Source organism: Mobula hypostoma, chromosome 6 (genome assembly GCF_963921235.1).
Source record: "Mobula hypostoma chromosome 6, sMobHyp1.1, whole genome shotgun sequence".
Classification (NCBI taxonomy): Eukaryota; Metazoa; Chordata; class Chondrichthyes; order Myliobatiformes; family Myliobatidae; genus Mobula; species Mobula hypostoma.
The window spans coordinates 135,577,566-135,603,042 of NC_086102.1; the positions used below are offsets into that span (position 1 = coordinate 135,577,566).

General features: G+C 44.3%; 1 protein-coding gene across 2 annotated transcripts in view; it reads left to right on the plus strand.

The window, feature by feature from the left end:
* The window catches only part of LOC134348429 (aryl hydrocarbon receptor-like), a 155,374-nt gene that overhangs the window by 98,736 nt on the left and 31,161 nt on the right, over window positions 1-25,477 (plus strand). For both annotated transcript variants that reach the window (XM_063051796.1, XM_063051795.1), the window contains exons 3-4: window positions 7,850-7,971; window positions 18,479-18,568. In XM_063051796.1, coding sequence (XP_062907866.1) covers window positions 7,850-7,971; window positions 18,479-18,568 — 212 coding nt within the window. The remainder of the gene's footprint in view (window positions 1-7,849; window positions 7,972-18,478; window positions 18,569-25,477) is intronic.

The window sequence follows — 25,477 nt, forward strand, 5'->3', positions numbered from 1 at the left end:
GTTGTGTTCCAGCTCTACAATTATGCATGTTTCTGGCCGAAAGAATCTGCGTGTGGTGTTTAACACATTGAGAAACCACAGTTAGAGTCATTGGAGGTCATCTAAAATGGCAACACAGCATACTGGCCAGTTCAGGCTCTCGGGGAGTAGAGATGTTGCTGGAATTAGTGGGTAGATGGGAAGGGTTGTGGAAAGCAAAGTGGTGGAATTTGAGGAGGATTGATGGGACTGTGCAGAGTGGGCCATTGCAGAAAAATCAGAGTCCGGTTAATAAAGACTGACTTTAGGAACTATTTCTACGAGGAAAGGCTGGCAGACATCTATAACACTCTTTTGTAAGATAAATTTGATACTCATTACTTGTTAATTATAACTCTGAAATTGATAGATTTTTTTATTAACCAAAGACACTAAGGCACAATGCTAGAAATAGACTAGGTTAAAGGTCGGCATAACATTGTGGGCCAAAGGGCCTTTGCTGTATTGCAAGCTTCTACGATTTATGTTCAATGGGATAAGTAGCTTGCTCTTGTTCTTATGGATTCAAACAAGCTGTTTGGCCCACAATGTCAATGCTGACCATCAAGTACCTATCTACATTAATCCCATTTACCAGCACTTGCTGTTTCAAGCTTTCATCCAGGTTCTTCTGAAATTTTGTGAGAATCTCTACCCCCACCACCCCCTCAGGGAGTGTGTTCCAGTTTCCAAACATTCTCTGGGTGAAAACATCTTCCCACTCCGATCTTATTCCTCGTTTTAAAACTATTCCCTCTGGTCTTAGACACTTTTGCCATGGGAATACTCCCTTGCTATCCACCTTGATCCATGCCGTTTATAATTTTGTACACCTCTGGTCCTCCCTTGGTCTCCTCCAGGGAAGTTAAACCCGGCCTATTCAGTCTCTCCTCAGTTGTGAACTGCTCCATCCAGGCAGCATCTTTGTGCATTCATATGCTTGTTCTCCAGTGCAGAGGAGGTCAACACTCTAACAACATGTTATGATGTATTTGTTGTGTCAGCTGGTGAAACATGCAATGAGACCATTTCCTGGGCAACATTTATTCCTCAATCAACAACAGTAAAAAAAAACACACATTTCCATACTGTGGTTTGTATACAGATCGACTAAATTAAAAATTGCCTGCGCATAATGGTAGAGTTATATACATCATAGAACAGGTTCCTTGGCCCAACTCGACCAAGGTGCCTACCAGACCTAGCCCCAGTTGCCTGTATTTGGCCCATATCTCTCAAAAACCTTTCCTACCCATCTACTGAAGTTGCCTTTTAAATATTTTAACAGTACTGGCCTCTACCACTTCCTCTGGCAGCTCGTTCCACTTCTCATCACCTTTTGTGCAGAAATCTTACCCTTCTACTCTCCTTTAAATATCATCCCTCTCACCTTAAACCTGTACCCTCTAACTTTTATTTAACCTCCTGGAGGGAAAAGACTGTGACCATTCACCTTGTGTATATCCCTCGTGATTTTATATATGATTCTATCCCCTTAGCTTCCTTCATTCCAGGCAGAGCTGCCCAAGGATATTTGATCTCTCCTTCTGACTCGAGCCCTTCAGTCCCAGTAACTTTTTGAATCCTTTCTGCACCATTTCCAGTTCAGTCACATTCTTCCTCTAGTTTGGTGACTAGAACTTCACACAAATATGATCTCCTGTGTTGGGAGGGTCAAAAACAAGAGGGCATTGCAGTAAAGTGACAGGGACTTTCGTTGACTGGATTTTTACAGGGTCAGCACCATTTGTTTCCTGCTCAATGGTGTCCTGTATAAAGAATTCACTCAGAGTCCCAACACTGATATATTGAAGATATTAGCCTCATCGTTGGATCCAATGCCTCTGACCTTGAAGGGTTCTTTCCCCTGTTCAGGTGGTGATGCTTCTCAGTCAAATTAGAATTGCTTTATTATTGTCATGTTTACTGAGATACAGTGAAACTTGCATGTCATCTAGGCGAATCGTTCCTTAAGTAAATACAATGAGGCAGTACACAAAAACAGAATGCAGTAGCCAGCACAGGAACGCTGTGTCCTGTTCAGCAGAAGGCAGATTTACAAGGAGTGCTGTCACAGGAAAGCGTCTTCCACCATCAAGGACCCCCGTCATCCAGGCCGTGCTCTCTTCTCACTAGTATCGTCAGGCAGGAGCTACAGGAGCCTCGGGTCCACATTCAGGAATATCTATTGTCCTGTAACCATCAGGCTCCTATACTAGTGTGGGTAACTTCACTCATCCCACTGCTGAACTGATTCCACAGCCTACAAGCTCACTCATAAGGACTCTACAACAGCATATTATTTATTTACTTTATTATTTCCATGAGTTGTCATCATTTGTACACTGGTTGGTCAGTCTTTGTTATTTATAGTTTTTCATAAAATCTATTGACTTTCTTTCTATATCTTACAAATGCTTACAAGAAAATAAATCTCAAGGTAGTATATGATTATATATATGGACTTTGATAATGAATTTACTTTGAACTTTAAACTTGAGAAGGCTAATCTTTTAAGAACACAAACACTAAAAGCAGCAGGAGGCCAGCTCCAGAGTTATTCAAAATCACAACTCGTCTTCTGTCTCAACGTCAGTTTCCTGTACTATCCTCAGTTTCACTTAAATCCCTTCAGATCAAAAATCTACCTCTGTTTTTAATGAACTCAGCTGAGGCTCAACAACTCTCTGGGGTGGAAAATTCCAAAGATTCACCACTCTCTGAGTGAAGGCATTTCCTAACCTCAGAAATGTGACCATTGTTTCTTGACTCAGCCACTGAAAACACCCTCCCTGTACCTAGCCTGTCAAAGCCCTGTAAAGATATTGCAAGTTGCAATGAGATCTCTTTTCATGCTCTTAAACTCGACAGAATACAGACCAGTCTTTTCAAAGTCAAAATCAAGGTTTTTTGTCATATGCACAAGTACGTATGCAGTACTGTGTAAAAAAAAGAGGTCTTGAGCTAGGGAGCCTTAGACTTTTGCATAATACTGTAATAACTTTATTTCACTGTACTGCTGATGCAAAAAACTAATTTCAAGACATGTGAGTGATGATAAACTTGATTCTGATGTGAGTCCCTATTGTGAACTGAGAGTGGGAAGGGGGCAGGGAGAAGGGAATCATGGTTCGGAAAAAAGGGGGAGAGGGTAGGGAGTGGGAAGCACCAGGGATATTCTCTATAATAATCAATAAACCAATTGTTTGGAATCATATGACCTTGCCTGGTGTTTTAGGCTGGGTGTGTCTGTATCCGAGCCACCCCCCCCCCCCACCCCATTGTTACCTATCCCACACCTGTTCCTCAGAACTCCACCCTCGGCTCCTTTGCATCCACCAGATTTACAGACCTGGCGGATGTTGTCTTCTTGGGGCAATGCTTCCGGTAAGTGTATCATTGATAAGACCAGCAAGATATCAGAATCAGTTCAAGACAGTGTGATGGCTGGGCTCAGCAAACAGTACTCCAGACTATGGGCCTTGGCCAAGGCAGCCCCTGGGAAGAGAGATTCGGCAGTGCCTCACATGTTTGTTAGTACTGGGCGATGTGTGTTACCCCTCCTTGCTTTGGTTGGCTCCAGATCAAGCCTTTCAAACACAGCCCAGTTCTGTTGATCAAAATTTATTTCGTGAAATGCTGCACAGATGAGAGAATTGTAGGAGTCCATTTTATCAGCTGCCCTGTTGTCTCAGTTTCACCTCCTGTGGTTCTGAAAATGTTGATCATGCTTATTACATGTTTGAAAATGAAGGAATAAGACCATAAGACGTAGGAGTATAATTAGGCCATTTGGACTGTCGTGTCTGCTAAATGAGAGAAGACTTAAATGTGCCAAAGTACAGTCAAACTTGTGTATTCAAATGGATGGTTATTCAGGGTGCTGCACGTGTTTGAGGTTAAGACTGTTGACCACAGCTCTGCAGAGTCTAAACGCTCATGTTTTAAAAATTATTAATTGTATTCCTTTCATTTATCGTATTCTTGCAGCCTCAGACCTTGTTTGCTCGCTTCCTTCTAAACTATTGACCTCTACAAGGTCTCGGTCCCAGCAGCCTTGAGGTACCTTATGTGAATCAAAGAGTCATAGTGTTGTACAGTATGAAAACAGGCCCTTCGGTCCATCATGCCCATGCTGACCTCCTTGCCTATTCATGTGCCTGTCCAGATGTCTCTTAAGCATATCTGTTTTTACTACCTTATCTGGCAGCATGTTCCAGATATCAAATACTCTCTGTATGAAAAATCTTTCCCATCAAATCCTTTTTAAAACTCCTTCCTATCAGATAAACTTACTCAAGTTCAAGCTCAAGTTTATTGTCATTCAACCCTACCCATGCACACAGCTTAGTGAAACATAGTTCCTCTGGAGCCAAAGTGCAAAACACAGTGTGTATAGTTACACACAGAATGTATGTGTACAATCTAGCATGTACAGTCACAAAATAATATTAGCACAAGTCCCTGAGTGGCATGGCAGGAAGACTGACGGGTTGACATGAAATGTGAGTTGCATGGGCTCTCCTCTAGAATCACTCTGAGCACCGGTGCCCCACAAGGCTGTGTACTCAGCCCCCTGCTATACTCCCTTTACACCCATGATTGTGTAGCCAAGTTTCCATCAAACTCAATATATAAGTTTGCTGATGACACAACAATTGTAGGCCGCATCTCGGGTAATGATGAGTTTGAGTACAGAGAGGAAATTAAGAACCTGGTGGCATGGTGCAAAGAAAATAACCTAGCCCTCAACGTCAGCAAGACGAAGGAATTGGTTGTTGACTTGAGAAGGAATAGCAGACCGCACGACCCAATTTACATCGGTGGTGCGCAAGTGGAACAAGTCAAAAGCTTTAAGTTCCTCGGGGTCAATATCACAAATGACCTGACTTGGTCTAACCAAGCAGAGTTCACTGCCAAGAAGGCCCACCAGTGCCTTTACTTCCTGAGAAAACTAAAGAAATTTGGCCTGTCCCCTAAAACCCTCACTAATTTTTATAGATGCACCGTAGAAAGCATTCTTCTAGGGTGCATCACAACCTGGTATGGAAGTTGTCCTGTCCAAGACTGAAAGAAGCTGCAGAAGATCGTGAACACGGCACAGCACATCACACAAACCAATCTTCCGTCCGTGGACTCACTTTACACCGCACGTTGTCGGAGCAGTGCTGCCAGGATAATCAAGGACACAACCCACCCAGCCAACACACTTTTCGTCCCTCTTCCCTCCGGGAGAAGGTTCAGGAGCTTGAAGACGCGTACGACCAGATTTGGGAACAGCTTCTTTCCAACTGTGATAAGACTGCTGACCCGGAACTGGGCCGTACCCTCCAAATATCCGGACCTGCCTCTCAGTTTCTTTGCACTACCTTACTTCCCATTTTTCTATTTTCTATTTATGATTTATAATTTAAATTTTTAATATTTACTCATTTTACTATTTTTAATATCTTTAATATTTAATATTTGTAATCCAGGGAGTGTGAAGCGCAGAATCAAATATCGCTGTGATGATTGTACGTTCTAGTACCAATTATTTGGCGACGATAAAGTATAAAGTATAAGAAGTATGTTTGTGTAAAACAGTAATAAAAAGCACTAGTATGTATAAATATATGAAACAGCAGCAATAAAAGAAGAAAAGTGACCTACGCAGGACAAGAAACAAGAGAAAATCTGCAGATGCTGGAAATCCAAGCAACACACACAAAATGCTGGAAGAATTCAGCAGGCAAGGAAGGATCTATGGAAAAGAGAAAACAGTCAATGTTTCGGCACAAAATGTCAGCTGTACCCTTTTCCATAGATGCTGCCTGGCCTGCTGAGTTCCTACAGCACTTTGTGTGTGTGTGTAGGATGAGAGTGCGTCTCTGAGTTGGGGAGTGGCGGGGTGGAGGGGGGGAGCAGGCGGGGAAGTCTGGTAGTACACGGGGTTGCAGCAGGATGTTAAGAAGTCTAGCAGCCTGGGGGAGGAAGCTGTTACCCAGCTTGACAGTTCTGGCTTTTATGCTGTGGTACCTTCTGCTTCATGGCAGGAGGTCAAAGAGATTGTTAAAGAATGGAGGGAGTCTTTGACAATGCTGGAGACACTGCATACACAGCACTTCTGATATGTCTTGAATGGTGGGGGGAGGGAGTGGAGAAAGTCCCCAGTGATATTTCCAGCAGTCCTCACTATCTGTTGCCGGGTCTTGCAATTTGATGCATTGCAATTCCATCCCCGACAGTGACGTGGCTGGTCAGGTCAGGACACTCTCGATGGTGCTCCAGTAAATGTGGTGAGAATGGGAGGTGAGGGAGAGGAGAGCCTCGCTTGTCTCAGTGTCCTCTGGAAGTGAGATGCTGCTGTGCTTTCTTGGCTAAAGAGGTGGTATTGAAGGACCAGGTGAGATCACCAGTAATGTATATGCCAAGAAACTTGGTGTCTCTGACTCTGTGGAAAAGTCGTTGATGTGCAGTAGGGAGTGATCAGCCTGCACCTTCCTGAAGTCTACAATCATCTCTGTAGTCTTGTCCACGTTGAGCATGTCCTGGTTCTCCCACCATGGCGTCTTTCATTTCCCACAATCACAATGATGGTTTATTTGTCTGGGGTGAACGAAGCGGAAGCCAGCTGGATGTGGATTTGCTCGGCATTCGGGGCTAGGTGGTTATGTACAGATGTACAGCTTCCCAGAACCTGGAAGATGGGGATCCTCGATCACCGTAGTAGTGTGAGCAGAAAGCTCAATGACAAATCAGGTGACCAAACACGGGATGCAGAATGCAGAAGTGGGCAGAGTACGATCAACAAAAAGTAGTGGATACAGCCCAGTTCACTACAAGCAAATCCCTCCACATTATCGAGCACATCTACAAAGAGCACTGCCACAAGGAAGCAATGTCCATCAGCAACAATCCCCATCATCCACGCTGTGCTCTCTTTTCACCACTACCATTAGGCAGGAAGTACAGAAATCTTAGATCCAACATCATCAAGTTCAGGAACAGTTATTACCCTACAATCTACATCAGGCTTCTGAACCAGCGTGGATAACGTCACTCACCTCAATACTGAACTGACTCCACAACCTCGAGACTCACTCTCAAGGACTCTGCAAGTCAATATTATTTATTTACTTTTTCAAAAAAATATTTGCACAGTTTACGTCCTTTAGCATTTTGGTTATTATCAGTTTTTGTTATTTATAGTTTTTCATAAATTCTTTTATATTTCTGTACTTTCCTTCAAATGCCTGCAAGGAAGTGAATCACAAGGTATTATATGGTGATATATACTAAGCAGTTGGATAATAAATTTACTTCTGAACTTTGAAGTAACAGATATGCTAGGTGGCCAAAGACCTGGTAGGGATGAGCAACTGTGAGACGTGGTGGACTAGTATCTATGCTGGTGTGACCATATGACTTTAGATGGATCTGTTTTCAATGCAGCACAAAGTAATTCTGTGAAACAGAAGAAGTAGTTGTGTCAATGCAGCTGGCGAGGAAAGAACAGAGCATGTGTGGTCTGCAAGTTCCTTAATTGACGCCGAAACTTCAATGGGAAATGCAAACATGTGAAATGTCACTGTAAGGGAGTCCAGTCAATTGTAAGATCCATTGATGAAACACAAATAGACTAAATTGACTGCTGGGATTTTTTCTGAGATATATATATACAGCTGGTGCGTACTTATAAACATACCCTTCCAGAGTAAAGCAATGGCTCACTGAGGAAAGGAGTCAGTTGTGTCCCGTCTATCATTAGTTCTTTCTAAAAAGAAAGGCACACAGTTCTTTATTACCACCTGTTCCTTTTCTAAAACGCTGTTTTGCTTTTTGTTTGCAGCAAGTATAAAGAAGAACCAGGCTGGCTGGTTGCCAGATAAGCTCACAAACTTCCAAGGGAATGGACAGCGAACGACACTGGAGAACATGCCTGTGTTCTCTGAGGGAGAACTGCTGCTAGAGGTGAGGACTGAAGCAGTGAAGCCAAGATGAGGCGCGGAATGGATTATTATGGCCATCTGAGAGGGGAAACGTGGGATAGTTACTGGGGGAGCGGGGAAAATGGATATATTTTTCTGGAGTGTTGGGGTAGAAGTTTAAAGGAGGTCTACATGATAAGGTTTTTTTTTACAGAGTGGTAGGGGAGGTGATGGATGCAGATATAAAAACAGATGCATTTAGTTAGACATGTGAACAGGCAGGAAACAGATGGGTGTGGACAGTGTGCAGTTTAAATTGGTTTCATGACCAGCACAGACATCTTGGGCTGAGGGGCCTGATTCTGTGTTGCACCATTCTCTGACTGACAGGGATGGTAGTTGGCCAAATACCTGTTGGGTACAAATACAAGCCAGTTGTTCAGAAGATTGGCGGAAGTTATACTGTCATGATGAGTGCAGACCAGGAGAAAGTGATTGAAAGAGAGTGTTGGAGAGAGGGGTTTTGCTGGAAGTTTTCTCTCCCATTTCAGAAGATGGAGAGATAAGGAAAAGCCAAATATGAAGGGTCGACTTGACTAATTAGGACTATGCAGGCCATCTGGAAGAGTTGACTAATTGGTTGCACAGAGTACTGGTGGTGATGTTAACATGAATGGGAGGTAAAGAAAATAGAAGGCCACTTATGACAACAGGGTGAAAAAGTGAGGGTTCAGTCACAGGAGCAAACCACCGTCGGTTATGAGAGGGTGGAAGATAACCACAGACTTAAATTGCAATGGGAAGGTGTGAAGTGAGGACATTGTTTGAAGGAGAACTAGTAGTTGAGAGAGGGGTGACCTTTTAATGTCAATACCAGTATGGTGACTGTACAAATTGGCAAGTGTCTGTGCAACAGGTGCTCAGGCAATGTTGTTGTCTGTAGTGGATATGCAGAGACATTTGATGAGCTTGTTGGAAGTTGAAGCCTGCTTTGCCTTGACCCTCACTGATAGCTATAATGTGGCTTCTCTCAGTCAGTGAGTGAACTCTGTAACACTACAGTACCCACTCCCAGTACTGGGTTGACCCATAACTAAGGGCTCTTCATTTAAATGTCTTCCTGCGCACCCAGGGAAAAATGGTTTCAAAAGCAGCTTCTTCTTAAGTTGCCCCTTCCTCCCAGCTCATTCTGCTCTGCTGGAATCTTAACATTTGCAGCTGGCTTTCGACTGAATAAGCAGATAATAATCTGATAAGTTTCTCTCCACATTAATATCCTGTTGGGGGAGGGGAAGGAAAGGAAAACATTCTTTACACACAGCTGCCATTAAAATTAACCAAGGCCACTCTTAAGTTTCCCCTGGTGTGTAGTTGGGTGGTGGGTGGTAGAATCTGGGGATAGTTAAATAGATCATTGGAGATACGTAAAAGTAGGATTAGTGTAGGATAAAGGACATCTGGATCTAGGCTCTCATTAAAGCCAAAATCTTTAATTTCTGGTTTTTTGTTGGCTGACCCACTGTGGTTTATTTGTTGTTTTGTTTATCATTATTATTGTGGCATATACTGATACACACTGGAAAGCTTTTGTTTTGCATACAATCCAAACAGGTCATCCATGCCATACCTAATGACGTTGAGGTAACAAAAAGAAAACAGAATGTTGAACATGCACTCAGTGGCTACTTCACTAGGGGCACCTGCACACCTTGTTAATGTAAATCTAATCAGCCAATCATGTGGCAGCAACTCAGTTCATGCGGGCATGGCCAAGAGGTTCAGTGTTATTCAGGCCAAACATCAGAATTAGGAAGAAATGTGATCTAAGTGATTTTGACCATGGAATATTTGTTGGTACTAGGTGGGAGTGTGAGTATTTCAGAAGATGCTGATTTCCAGGGATTTTCACACACAACAGTCTTGAGAGATTTCAGAGAGTGTGTGGAAAAACAAAAAAAAGCATCCAGTGAGCGGAAGTTTTGTGGGTGAAAACAGTTTGTAAATGGGAGGGATCAGAGGAGGATGGCCAGACTGGTTCAAGCTGATAGGAAGAATAAGCCTATGTTATAACAGCAGTGTGCTGAAGAGCATCTCTGACCACACAACACATTGAACCTTGAAGTAGATGGGTTATAGTGACAGAAGACCATGAGCATACACTCACTGGCCACTTTATTAGGTACAGGAGGTTCCGAAAAAAGCGGCCACTGAAACTAATGTTACAGTTTCAAAGAAAGTGTAGGAAAGCAGATAATGTTGTGGGGCATTTTGAGGTAAATTGGGAGATTTGAAGAGTTTATCTTTTAGCATATGAGTAGTCCATTCAGGAGCCTGATAATGGTGGGATAGGAGCTACCCTTGTGGTTGGTAGTACATGTTCTCAAACTTTTGTATCTGGTACCTGATGGATGAGGGGAGAGAAGGATAGGAGTCAAAGAAGTCCTTGATTTATTTGGCCACTCTCCTGAGGCAGAGTCAGTGGAGGGGAAGCTGGTTTGTGTGATGGTCTGGGCTGTGGTCCACAGCTCTGCAATTTCTCACAGACTTCAGAAGCACAGTTCCAATACCATGCTGAGACCTATCTGTACAGGATGCTTTCTGTGCTGCAGCTATCAAAACTTGGAAGGGTCGTCAAGGATATGTTGAAGTTCCTGACCCTTCTAAGGGAGGTACAGGCATTGGTGTGATTTCTTGGCAACATCGTTTGTGTGGTTCAACCAGGATAAATCTTCAGTAATATTTACACTGACGAACTTGGTCCATGACACTCTGTGAAGTGGTTTGGACTGCATTAGAGGATTCAGATGAAATGTACGGCAAAAATGTGTCATTTGGGTTAACAACCAACACGACTTAAGGATGTGCTGGGGGCAGCCCAGAAATGTCGCCACACATTTCGGTACCCATAGAATATGTGCACAATGTTCAGCAGAACAACGCAAGCAACAACAATGGCAAAACAAGCTCCTCCCACCTTTCTCTCACTCTCTCACTCTCTCACTCTCTCACTCTCTCACTCTCTCACTCTCTCACTCTCTCACTCTCTCACTCTCTCACTCTCTCACTCTCTCACTCTCTCTCACTCTCTCTCACTCTCTCTCTCTCTCTCTCTCTCTCTCACTCTCTCTCACTCTCTCTCACTCTCTCTCACTCTCTCTCACTCTCTCTCACTCTCTCTCACTCTCTCTCACTCTCTCTCACTCTCACTCTCTCTCACTCTCTCTCACTCTCTCTCACTCTCTCTCACTCTCTCTCACTCTCTCTCACTCTCTCTCACTCTCTCTCACTCTCTCTCACTCTCTCTCACTCTCTCTCACTCTCTCTCACTCTCTCTCACTCTCTCTCTCACTCTCTCTCTCTCTCTCCTCCCCCTCCCCCCCCCCACACACACACACACTCCTCCGACCCCAGGATAGGCCCCTCCTGGGACTCCAGTGGACTTGTAGACATTGGGCCTCTGGCTTCCCCTGTGGACCTCTGTAAACTGTTGTTGACTACAGAGATAGGTGAAGTAAGGCTGCTCTGACCTTTTCGCCTGCAATCACAGAAGATATACAAATGTTTTTAATGTGTGTACTAAATTAATTCCAGCTACAAAGTCCTGCTGCTTATAAACATTCAAACTCAAAGATCATAGAACGTAGAAATCTACAGCACATTACAGGCCCTTGGCCCACAGTGTTGTGCCGATCATGTAACCTACTCTAGGAATTGTCTAGAATTACCCTACTGCATAGCCCTTTATTTTTCTAAGCTCCATGTACCTATCTAGGAGTCTCTTAAAAGACCCTATTGTATCCACCTCCACCACTGTTGCTGGCAGTGCATTCCATGCACCCATCATTCTGTGTGGAAAAACTTACCTCTAACATCCCCCTTGTACCTACTTCCAAGCGCCTTAAAACTATGCCCCCTTGTGTTAGCCATTTCAGCCCTGGGAAGAAGCCTCTGGCTATCCACACGATCATTCCCTCTCATCATCTTATACACCCCTGTCAGGTCACCTCTCATCCTCCGTCGCTCCAAGGAGGAAAGGCCAAGTTCACTCAACCTATTCTCATAAGGGATGCTCCCCAATCCAGGCAATATCCTTGTAAATCTCCTCTGCACTGTTTTTATAGTATCCACACACAATTAGCCATTAATCACATGGTTTCTGAGGTTACCAATTATGCATCTTTACCAAAAGGGACTCGAGTGGTAGTGTTCGATGATCAAATGGGAGAAATGGAATCTTACGCTGCCATTGGGTGACACAGTGGTGCAGCTGGAAGAGCCGCTGCCTCATAGCTCCAGCTTCTTGAGTTCAGTCCTGTCTATGTGGAGTTTGCACGTTCTCCCTGTGACTGTGGATTCTCCTAGCCTCTCCGGTTTCCTTCCACATGTCAAAGATGTAACTGGCCACTCTAAAATGCCTCTGGTGTGTAGTTGGGCGGTAGAATCTGGGGGTAGTTGTTGGCATTATTGGAGATAAAAGTAGGATTAGTAGAAATGTGAGCTTCATGGCCTCCACGCCACATTTGAAAGCCAGTGATGTGGATGGGTGACAAAGGATATTGAAATCCAGGATTTTGCTCCACACTCAAAGGCCAGTGACGTGGCCAGGTGACGAAAGACGTCCGTGATGTTGGGTTGTCCCAGATCAGTGGGTCTTGGGATCGGATGTCCGTGCGAGCAGGAGATGAGAGCTGATGCGTCAGTGAGCCCGGGGTTTGACCCTGGGGCTCATAGTCCTGTCAGCGACTAGTTGGGTCAACAGCAAAGGTCAAAGCCTGAAGGTTGATCGGATGTCTGGAAGTGGAAGATTGAGGCCAAAGCCTGGAGACTGGGGTTGAAGGACTGTCCATGTGTGCGGATGGTGGGAGGGAGGAAAGGGCTCATTTTGCTGTTGTTGCTTTTTTTGTTTATTACGTTCCATATTGTTCTGCTGAGCATTGTGGGAACGTAGGCGTTGGAATGTGTGGGGCTACCCCAGCTCATCCTTGAGTCTGTTGGTTGTTAATGCAAACCACATATCGCTGTGTGTTTCGATGCACATGTGATCAATAAATCTAAACCTGAGGGCTTTGAGGGTCAAAGAGCCTGTATTGATAACAAACCCATCATCAGCCCATAAATGGGTCAAGAGGTGGCTGAGAGGCAAGCGGATGGGAAACTTGTGAAGAGATTGTTGTGTCAAATACCTATACAACGCTCGTCTGTGAAATCAAAGCTCTCAGTCATGTTTGAAACACTCCTCCTCCACTTAAAGTAGAAAGTGGGCAAAGGAGCAGCATTAAATTTCCCATGATGACTCATCACTCATTTCTTCTCTGAGCTCAAACATCATCACATGAAGTTGATCCACACCACTTCCAGCTTCTTGTTGGAATTTCCCATCTCCCAAGATGACAAGTTAGATGTACCGATTTTAGCCAGCAGGTAGAGGTGGGGGAAGCCCGAATTGAGTTTCCATGCTTCCTGTACCAGAAAGAATGTCCATTTTCCTCCACAATGCTGAGGCTACCTCTTCCTCCAGTACTAGGGAAGATCTGAGTCATGAGGACAACTCAGTAATGCCCACGTGCACCCTCAGAACTATACCCCTGTCCTAGTACACAGCTCTTCCGTTGCTGGTCTCTGCAATATAATTTGAATGGAGATGGGGGATGGGTGTTTTGTGATTCAAATTAATTAAGGAAATCATCCTAGTTAGAGGAGGAGCTAGGGGCAGAGAAAGAAAGCAAATAGTTTAAATTAGCACCTTATCAGCTGGAGTTCACCTGGTATCTGCCTTGGCCCTGTAGAACTCAGAACACAGGGACAGGCCCTTCAATACACCAACTACGATGTCAATCTAATGAATCCCTTTTGCCTGCACGTGGTCCATATCCCGATGCTCTCTGCTTTTTCATGTCTAAATATCTTAAATGTTGTAATTGTATCTGCTTCTACCACCTCCCCTGCAGCACATTCCATGCACCTACCACACTCTGTGTAAAAGAAAATTTGCCTTGTAAATTTCATTTAACCACTCCCCCCCCCATCCAACAGCCACGCCCTGTAGTATTTGAAAGTTCCACCATTGGTGGGGGCGGGGGGGGGGGGAATGCTGTCTGTCTACCTTATCTACTTCTACAAACTTCTGTCAGGCTGCCCCTCAACCTTCAGCTCTCCACATTTGTCCAGCCTCTCCTTATAACTAATGCACTCTAATCCAGCCAACATCCTGGTGTACCTATATTTGAAGGCTGTAGAACCAAACTTCATCATAGAGATGTTTGCAAAGGTCCAGGCAGCTACATTATGTACAGTGCTGCACTGGTGTTCAGATGAGGTTGCAGTTCCACTCTTGTTAATGATCACAAGCCTGTATAAAATATGGGGAATTACTCCTGGTGTCCTGGTCAATATTCATTCCTCAATAAGTTCTCTAAAAACAAATTGCCCTGCTGAAGGGTTTCGGACCGAAATGTCGACTGTACTTTTTTCCATAGATGCTGCCAGGCCTGCTGAGATCCTCCAGCATTTTGTGTGTGTTGCTCAGATTCCCAGCATCTGCAGATTTTCTCTTGTTTGTGATTTGAGTACTACTCTGCGAAGTCTCTTCCAGGGATGCCTACCCTGGAGTAGTTTAAATCTTCCCTTCGGGAGTTCAGTGAAACTCTCTCTCAATGCTACCCTGCTGTGATCCCTGAGGCCTGCTGAAGGGTCTCGGCCCAAAACGTCGACTGTACTTTTTTTCGTAGATGCTGCCTGGCCTGCTGAGTTCCTCCAGCATTTTTTGTGTGTTGCTCAGGTTTCCAGCATCTGCAGATATTCTCTTGTTTGTGACTAAAAATAAATTATCTGGTTGTAATTAGATTGCTGCTTGTGGGAGTTCATTGGATGTTATGTCTTGTTACATAACAGACCATGACAACTCTTCAAAAAGTAAATTGACTATAAATTTCCTTTGGCATACCCCAGTGGTTGTAAAAGGCACTCGATCAGATTCCCGAAACATGCTGTTCTGAGCTCTGTCTTGGAAGTAGATATCCTGGTGGAGAGAGGAACCAATTCAAGGATGTACGTGAAGCCTCCTTAAAGATATACTGACCACTGGGATCCTCAAAGTGAAGGAGAAGAATTCAGAATGGGTTATACTGTGAAGTCCACACACAAACACAGTACATATGACAGAGCGATGGGCTGTCTCACAAACTTGTCCTACCTGACGAAGAATCAGCTGTTCCCACACTGGCCTTATCAGTGACCTGGGAACCCATAGGACTAAAGTGGAAGCATTGTTGCTTAAGAAGAATAGCTATGTGCTTATGAATGTCCAGATGAAGTGTGTCGGTCTGAGGCGTTGCCTGCTTATTCCTCTCTGTAGGTGGTGCCTGACCTGCTGAGCTCCTCCAGCGTTTTGAAATTGTATTTATTTAAAGGTACAGCTTGGTAACAGGCTCATCCAGCCCAATGAACCCACACCACCCAACGAGACCTTCTTAACCTACAAAACTCTGTATGTTTTTGGAACGTAAGAGGAAACTGAAGCACCCGTGTGAAAACCACGAGGCCCCAGGGAGAACATGCAAAGTCCTTTCAGACAGCCATGGGAATTGAACCTGGGTTGCGGGCACTGTAATAGCCTCGCGATGACCACTACGCTGCCATGCTGCCCTTCTGTATGCTTTGCTCTGGATTTCCAGCACCTGCAGAATCTCTTGGGTTTATCGATGCGTGCTTGCCTATTGCTTCATTTTCCACTGGGTAAAGGGATCAGCAAAATTCAAGTGAGGTCTTTAAACACTGTGTTTCTTTATCTTCTCCAAGTGAAGACTAGTCAGAGGGATGGGTGGTCTGGCTGTTCAGAATCCAGTGCCTAGATCTGAATAACACACAGACACACCTGGGGGAACTCAGCAGCTCAGACAGCATTTATGGAGAGGAATAAAAAGTTTTAACGTTTTGTGCCAAGACCCTTCAGCAGGACTGGCCCAAAACATGAACTCTCCTTGATGCTGCCAGAGCTGCTGAGTTCCTCCTGCATTTTGTGTGTATTGCTCTGGATTTCCAGCTTCTGCGGAATCTCTTGTGCTTAAATCTGAATAATATCTGAAGGGTGTTTGCAAGAAGTGTGTCTCTCTGGTGCCATCCAGTCCAGGGACTTGCCCTGCTGGCAGTTAGAGAAATTTGCCTCTGTCCTTTGTGGAACTCGTATCGGCCTTCAGTTGCTTTTGATGTGTAATGTACGCCTGCCAAGTGCAGGACCTGAGTGTTTTATGTGAGATCGTCAATAGTCTGGCTCAAAAAGGTCAACTTATCTTGGCATTGATAGAAACTTTAATGGCTCCTCCCTATGCTTGAACTGTTTCAGAGCTGGGAGCACATTGTTTGGAAGCAAAAAAGGTTCCCTTGCGTGACTTGGGGCAGTATTTACATTATTTGCTGGCAATTTCTTTTCATATTGGAGCTGTGGTAGAACAAAGCAGTCATTAATTGTGAGGGCTGTTTACTAGTATTAATGGCACTGTATGGGAGAAATGTTCTTTTACAGAATGTGATATTTCAAAAAAAATCTCAAGACTGGATTAAAGTTCAAAGTAAATTTATTATCAAAGTATATATACGTCACTATATACTACCCTGAGAATTATTTTCTTCCAGGCATTTACAGTGGATACAAAAAATACAATAGAATCAATGAAAAACTATACACAAAGATGAACAAATAACCAATGTGCAAAAGAAGAGAAACTGTGCAAGTGCAAGAAAAAATAATAAATAAAATAAGAAATGAATAATGTTGACAGCGTGAGTTGTGGAGTCATTGAAAGTAGGTGCACTACCCTCTGCAATTAGCCTGGGTACAAAGAGAACATAGCAAAAATCTAGATTCTGTTTTGCTTTTGGGGATAGAAAATTCGAGACCTTTGCACAGTCCTGCAAGGCTCTCAAGGAGTTTAGATAATCTAGGCATTATGCTTCTTAATAAGGTCGTAAGTACCTTATGGTATGTTTAAGAATGTGGCTGGTGATGTGCTTGGATATCTTCTGCTTTTACATGAATGTTCACCAGTTAAGTATACCCTGCATGTGATGGGCACTCTGCTGCTCATACCAACAATGCTGGCACCAGAAAGGGGCAGCACCTGGGGACCTCTGTTAATCCACGGCCCAAACCCAGTGCACCAATGGGACTGGGCCTTTGCATTCACCCTCCTGACTCAATGATGTGGGTCTAGTTGTGCCCTTGGTTAGGGGTGCAGCAATTCCACAGGACTTTCTTGTTGGTTTACTTCCCAGCACTAAGAGTTGTCAAAAGATAATCTGAGCTGCAGAAGCTCCTATTATTGATATCAAAATTGAAATTGAGTTATTGTGCACACAATAAACCACCATTCGGAACAAATTATCTTTTAAATTAATACTACATTATACCTGTAATCTTGTTTCTTTTTCTGTCTCTCCCTGCTTCCCTTCTTCTTTCTCTTTCCACTCCCCACCACCTGTCTTACCTCTCTTCCTCCCTGTCCCTCTCCACTTGCCCCTCTTCCCCTCCCTCCTCCTTTTAATCCTTCTCCGTCTTTCCCCTTTCCCTTCCGCATTCCATTTCCCCTTTCCCCTCCCTACTCCATTTCCCCTCCCCATTCCATTTCCCCCTTGCCCACTCCATTTCCCCCTCCCTCTCCCTTCTCCCTCTTCCCTCATTCTCCTCTCTCCCCCACTATCTATACAGCAGAATCATCAAAGGACGCTTTGCCACTGTGCCACCAGACTAGGGAATCTTTCTGTCGTTCAGTAGGAAAGATCGTTAACTTGAAAAAAATTTGAACAATTTATTCTGCATTCTGTTTTTGTTTTCCCTTGTACTGCCTCAATGTACTGATGTGATGAAATGTTCTGTCTGGATGGTTGCAAAATAATTTTTTTCACTATACATGTAATAATCTATTTTGCTTCTCAGGCATGTGTCAGTGCTGTTGGATGGAGCATTGCTTTACACCTTCAGCTGACTGACCTTCAACCTGGCGGTCCTTGTTGCTGACAAACTGGAGAAGTGTTCTCTTTCTAACTTTTTTTTTTGGTTTCATAGATATGTTGTAAAGATAAAAATCACACTGTCTCTAGAGGTATACCAACCCATGTCTCAGTGTAGATACTGAAGACTATCCTCTGTGTGAGAGGGGTGGCTTCTATCCTCACATGATGTTCTCATCACAGCACCAGTCATGGGAAACTTGGCCTGTTATGTGAGCGTATTTGGGCCGTTTCTCTTTTGGAGTTGCGAAAAACCTGTATCCCCTCAGCTCAAAGATGCCATCCTGGATGACAAGCCAACTTTGCTCGTTGGTTTGCTTGACTTGCATATTTTTTGGTCCACTTGCTGTGCACAGTGGCCCTATTAGCAACCAAAAAAGAGACGCTGGCAGATCTAATTTCACCCCATTTTTGTCTTTCATTTCAATGTAGTTAAAGTTGAGTGTTTATCAGGGTCATCAGCCAGCCAGGCTCAACACCCAAAACATTTTTGGTGGTGGCTGGGGTCAGTGCTGCTACTTATGCTTCTTTCTCCTGTTTCCTAGGCTCTGAATGGCTTTATTCTGGTCGTCACCGATGAAGGTTACGTCTTCTATACATCCCCCACCATCCAGGATTACCTTGGCTTCCACCAGGTGAGACTGAAACCGTGCTGAGTGAAGGATTTAACCCCCTGTTGTTAAATTCTGGGTCAGGCAGTAATCTGGTTTTTAAAAAAGTCAGAAATACACAGTATGTAAAGCCAGGATCAAACTCAATCTTCTCAAACCTGAGGTATGTAAGGCATCTGATAAGTCCCAACTCCCTAACCAAGCCCTTAAGCTCTCTATCCAGGTATGTGGGCTTCATGAAATTTATTTTGACAAAATTTCCACTCAATGCATTAGGGTGTTTTAATATGCTAAAGGGTCCGCATTGTTGAGTTGTAATTTGTCTTGTGCCTTCTTCACCATCCTATTTATCTCTGGTGCTGCATTCAGCAAACTATGCACCTGCACACCTGCATCCCTGTGTTCCAAAACATCATCAGGGCTTCACCACTCACTGTACAAATCCTTCCCTGGTTCAGTCTCCCAAAGCGCAACGCCTCACATTTGCTGGTGAATGCAGCAGGCCAGGCAGCATCTCTAGGAAGAGGTGCAGTCGATGTTTCGGGCCGAGACCCTTCATCAGGACTAACTGAAAGAAGAGCTAGTAAGAGATTTGAAAGGGGGAGGGGGAGGGGAGATCCAAAATGATAGGAGAAGACAGGAGGGGGAGGGATAGAGCCAAAAGCTGGACAGGTGATTGGCAAAAGAGATATGAGAGGATCATGGGAATGGAGGCCTAGGGAGAAAGAAAGGGCGGGGGGAACCCAGAGGATGGGCAAGGCGTATAGTCAGAGGGACAGAGGGAGAAAAAGAAGAGAGAGAAAAAAAGAATGTGTGTATATAAATAAATAACGGATGGGGTACGAGGGGGAGGTGGGGCATTAGCAGAAGTTAGAGAGGTCAATGTTCATGCCAACAGGTTGGGGGCTACCCAGATGGAATATAAGGTGTTGTTCCTCCAACCTGAGTGTGGCTTCATCTTTATAGTAAGGGAGGCCGCGGATAGACATGTCAGAATGAGAATGGGATGTGGAATTAAAATGTGTGGCTACTGGGAGATCCTGCTTTCTCTGGCGGACAGAGCGTAGATGTTCAGTGAAACGATCTCCCAGTCTGCGTCGGGTCTTGCCAATATATAGAAGGCCACATCGGGAGCAACGGACGCAGTATATCAGGGTGATATTGATGAGTTTTGAGGGGATGATACTGTTGAAGGCAGAGCTGTAATCAGTGAAGAGCATCCTGGTGTATATATCTCCACTGGGCAGATATTCCAGAACTTGAGGGAAAATAAAATGAATTGGCACCTCCTGTTGTAATGGTAGTCCAACTGGAGTGGATCAAAGTCACTTCTCAGGCAGGAGTGGATATGTTTTATCACCAACCTCTCAAACCACTTCATCACAGTGGATGTAAGTGCTACTGGATGATAGTTATTGAGGCAAGATACCTTCCCACCATCCCGGGATGATTGAAACCTGCTTGAAACAGGTGGGTACTCATTGCAGAGTGAGAGGTTAAAGATATCAGTAAACACGCCAGCCGTTTGATTAGCACAGGCCTTCAGTGCTCGGCCGGACACTGCCTGGGACGGATGCTTTCAGTGGGTTCACCCTTGTGAAGAATGCTGTCACATCAGTCTTAGAGACTGAAATCACCGGGTTGTCGGTGCCTGTGGGAGGTCTTGAAGGTGTCTCCACGTTCAGTCCGTCAGAGCGAGCGTAAAAGACATTGAACTCATTAAGGAGCAAAATCTTTTTGTCACATACGTGGCCTGGTTTTACTTGGTGGGAGTGATAGCATTCAAACCCTGCCTCAGCTATCAAGCATCCTTCTGTGGTTTGAGTTTTGTCCAGAATTGCAGCTTTGTGTGTGAGATGGCTTTCCAGAGGTTGTAGCTGGGCCTCTTGTGCTGTCCTTGGTTGACAGACCTGGCTGCTGGTATGCAGCATAACGAGGTAGTGCGGGGGAGCTTTGCTGCACTGTTCATGTGTGCGCAGTGTTGGATGTGACTTAAACTGTACGTAGCATGAAGTACCAGGCTGCAGGAATTGTTGCTGACCTTCCAAACTGTTTCCTCCTTGACTGGAAGGAAAAACACTTCAAGTCAGAACAATGGGAATAGTGCAGATGACACAAGTGAGGAATTGTAAAGGCATTTGGACTTGTTACATTAAATTTTTGTGTGTCCATGCTGTATAATTACCTGCTGAAATTGAAGCACTGAGATTTTGAGTGTTTATTTACTCAATGCTGCAAAATTTGAAAAGGAACATTGTAAAACAGAAACATCACATTTCTAATGACCAGACAAAATGGCACAGCCTCCTATTCTGATAATTTTTGGCAGTGAACAAGCAATGATGTAGGGGCTTCCCATCCAATGCAAGTTTACGTTTAGGAAACTTGTGCCTCAGAAAACTAGGTATTTCATACTAGAGTTCTGTGCACTGGGGGAAAAATGCCGGTGACCCAGAATGCTGGCCTGGGACTGACTCTCTGTGCTTGTGCAGATTTACTGGCCTGCTTTTCAGCCTTGGTCATAAACCCTTACCAGAGAAGTGCAGAAGCCATTCTGCAGCTCAGACTATTTCCTGGGATCAGCGACTCCTTGAATGAGAAAAAACTGAGATCGACCATTCTTCATTGGAATCTCAGAATGAATCTCATTCAGCGCTTGGGATCAATTGGCAAAAACAAACTTCATTAAGGCAGGGGCAAGTGGAGCCTTGGTGTTAGAGTGGTTATCATTGGAGTGGTCATCATTGGAGTGGTCAAGGATAGAGGGGAGATTTTTTAGATTTTAGCTCTTTGAGGCTTCAGTGAGAGAAGGCAAAAAAACTATAGGTAGAATATGCCCCCCGCCCGTCACATTTTATTGTTTTTGCTTCTTTATATTTGATCAGCAGGGATGCCAGGCAGAATAGTTGAATGCTCCTCTTGCAGGATGTAGGAAGGCAGCGTCCCTGACCAGTGAGAAGTGCATCCAGCTGCAGTTTCCAACACTACAAGTTGTTTTGAGCTGGAACTTAACTCTGGATCATTCAGGAAGCTGATGGGGTGGTAGATGCGACATATAGAGAGAGAGTTACACCCAAGGTGCAGGACACAGGAAACTGGGTGACTCTCAGGAAGGGGAAAGGGGTTAAGGAGCCAGTGCAGAGTACCCCGTGGCCATCTCCCTCAACAACACGTATACCACTTTGGATACTGTTGGGGGGTGGCAGAGGAAAGTGACAGTGGTCGGGTCTCTGGCACTGAGTCTGACTCTGCGACTCAGAAGGGAAGTGGGGAGGAGGGGCAAGCAGTAGTGTTAGGAGATTCGTTAGTTAGGGGAACAGAAAGGAGGTTCTGTGAACGAGAACGAGATTCCCAGATGGTATGTTGCCTCCTGGGTGCCAGGGGGACATCTCAGATGGAATCCTCTGCGTTCTTAAGTGGGAGTGTGAACAGCCAGAGGGCATGGTCCATGTAGGTAGCAGTGACATGGGTAGGAAGAATGATGAAGTTCTGCAAAGTGAGTTCAGGGAGTTAGGTGCTAAGTTAAAGAGCAGAACCTCCAGGGTTGCGATCTCAGGATTATTACCTGTGCTACGAGCGAGGGAGGCCTGAAATAGAAAGATTATACAGTTTAACTGTGGCAGGGGGAGCACAAGTTTTTTGGATCTTTGTGCTCCCTTCCAGGGAAGGTGGGACCTGTACAGAAAAGATGGTTTGCACCTGAACTGGAAGGATATTAATATCATAGCGGGAAGATTTGCTAGTGCTGCACGGCGGGGTTTAAACTAGAGTTGTAGGGAATGGAGCCAGAGTGCCAGAACATTTGCTGAAGAAGTTGTGGAAACAGATGTTGTTAAGTCCTCAGACAAAGTCAGAAATCAAATGGTTGATCATGGTGGGACTGGCGTTCTGAGCTGCATATATTTCAATGCAAGAAGTATCATAGGGAAAGCAGATGGGCCAAGGGGAATGATCAACACCTGGAATCATGATATTTTTGCCATTAGCGAGCCTTGGTTGCAATAGGGGCAGGACTGGCAGCTGAATATTCCAGGCTTCCATTGCTTTAGATGTAACAGAATGGGAGGGATTAAAGGAGGAGGGGTGGATGTTACTAGTCAGGGAAAATGTTCGGCAGTGCTCAGTCAGTACAGACTGGAGAACCCATCTGGTGAGGCTTTATGGGTGGCACTGAAAAATGAGAAAGGTATGACCATGTTAATGGCGCTATATTATAGACCATCCAACAGTTTGAGGGATTTAGAGGGACAAATTTGCAGAAAGATTGCAGACTGTTGCAAGAAACATGAGGTTGATATAATAGGTGATTTAAACTTTCCACATATTGACTGGGACTCCCATACTGTAAAGGACTAGATGGGATAGAGTTTGTTAAATGTGTTCAGGAAAATTTCCTTAATCAGGACATAGAAGTCCCAAAGAGGGACTGTGCGATATCTGATCTGCTATTTGGGAATGAGACAGTTGTTGATAGACGTTTATGTGGGAGAACATTTTGCATCTAGTGACCACAATACCATTAGTTTCAAAGTAAATATGCAAAAAGATAGGTCTGGTCCACAGGTTGTGATTCTAAATTGGAGAAAGGCCAATTTTGATGGTATCTGAATGGATCTGGCAAGTGTGGATTGGGACAGGCTGTTTTCTGGCAAAGGTGTACGGTGCCTTCAAAAGGGAAATTTTACGAGCACAAAGCTTTTATGTGCCTGTCAGAATAAATGGTAAAGATAACAAGTGTAGGGAACCTTGGTTTTCAAGAGATATTGAGGCCCTGGTTAAGCAAAAAAAGAGGAAGTGCATAGCAGGTATAGGCAGGTAAAAACAGCTGAGGTTTCTTATGGAGTATAAAAAATGCAAGTGAACACTTGCAAAAGAAATCAGGAGAGCTAAAAGAAGGCATGAGGTTGCCCTAGCAGACAAGGTGAAGGAGAATCCTAAGGAATTCTGTAGATATGTTGAGAGCAAAGGGATGGCCAGGGACAAAATTGGTCCTTTGAAAGATCAGAATGGTAGTCCATGTGTAGAACCAAAATAAGTAGTGGGAGATCTTAAATGAATTTGTTGCTCCTGTATTTACTCAGAAGATAGATGCAGATTCTGTAGAAGTGGCAACAACTTCATGGACCCTGTACAGATTACAGAAGAGGGAGTGTTTGCTGTCCTGAAGTAAATTAAGGTGGATAAATCCCCTGGGCCTGACAAGGTTTTGCCTCGGACCCTGTGGGAGGGAAGTGCATTAATTGCCGGGCCCAAGCAAATATATTTAAATCATCCTTAGCAACAGGTGAGGCACCAGCGGATTGGAAGATGACCAATGTTGTCCTGCTGTATAAGAAAGGGTCTAAAAATAAGCCAGGAAATTTTAGGCCCGTGAGCCTGACATCAGCAGTAAGAAGGTTATTAGAAGGTGTTCTAAGGAACCGGATATGTATTGATAGACACGTGACTTTGTGCATAGTAGGGCATATCTAACCAATCTTATATTTTTCGAGGAAGTTACCAGGAAAGTGGATGAAGGCCAGGCAGTGGATGTTGTCTACGTGGACTTTAGGAAGGCATTTGACAAGGTCCTACATGGAAAGTTGGTCAAGAAGGTTCAGTCACTCAGCATTCAAGATGAGGATTAGATTAGACATTTGTTTTGTGGGAGAAACCAGAGAGCTGTAGTAGATGGTTGCCTCTCTGACTAGAGGCCTTTGTGACTAGTGGAGTGCCGCAGGGAACAGTGCTGGGTCCATTGTTGCTATATCAATGATCTGGACGATAATGTAGTTAGCTGGATCAGCAAATTTGTGGATGACATTGAGATTGTCGGTGTAGCGGACCGCGAGGAAGGCTAAACTGGCTTGCAGCGGATCTGGACTAGCTGGAAAACTGGGCTGAAAAATAGCAGATGGAATTTAATGCAGACAAGTACGAGGTGTTGCATTTCAGTAGGACCAACCAGGGTAGGTCTTACACAGTGAACGGTAGGACGCTGAGGAGTTCGGTGGAACAAAGGGATCTGGGAATACAGGTAAATAATTAATTGAAAGGAGCATCACATGTATATAGGATTGTAAACAAAGCTTTTGGCACACTGGCCATAAATGAAAGTATTGAGTACAGGAGATGGAATGTTATGTTGAAGTTGTATCAGACATTGGTGAGGCCTAATGTAGAGTATTGTGTGCAGTTTTGGTCACCAACCTACAGGAAAGATGTAAATAAGGTTGAAAGAGTACAGGGAAAATTTATAAGGATGTTGCCAGGTCTGGAAGACCCGAGTTATAAGGAAAGATTGAATACGTTAGGACTTTATTTCTTGGAATACAGATCATTAAGAGGAGATTTGATAGAGGTATGCAAAAATATGAGGGGTGTAAATAGGGTAAATGCAAGCAGGCTTTTTCCACTGGGGTTGGGTGGGACTACAACCAGAGGTCATGGGTTAAGGGTAAAAGTGAAAAGTTTAAGGGGAACATGAGGTGGAACAACTTCACTCAGAGGGTCGTGGGAGTGTGGAATGGGCTGCCAGCACAAGTGCATGTGCGTTCGATTTCAAGAGAAGTTGGGATAGGTACATGGATGGTAGGAATATGGAGAGCTATGGTCCTAATGCAGGTCAATGGGAGAAGGCAGTTTAAATGACTTGGCCTGGACTGGATGGGCCAAAGGGCCTTTCTGTACTGTATTTTTCTGTGACTATCTCTATAATGAGAGAGGATGTCATTGAGATATAAAATCCTGCCTTCGTGAGCAGATGAGAAAGAGCTAGATGATCACAGGGGAGCCCCCTCTGAGAAGAAATTCCTTTATCTGATGGACTGTAAACCTTTGGAATTTCCTACCGTAGGAAGTTGGGATGCTTAGTTGTTGAGTGTATTTATGGAGTGGACTTCAGGTTTTTAGATACTGGGGAAGCCAAGGGACAATGTGGATCAGGCACCAATG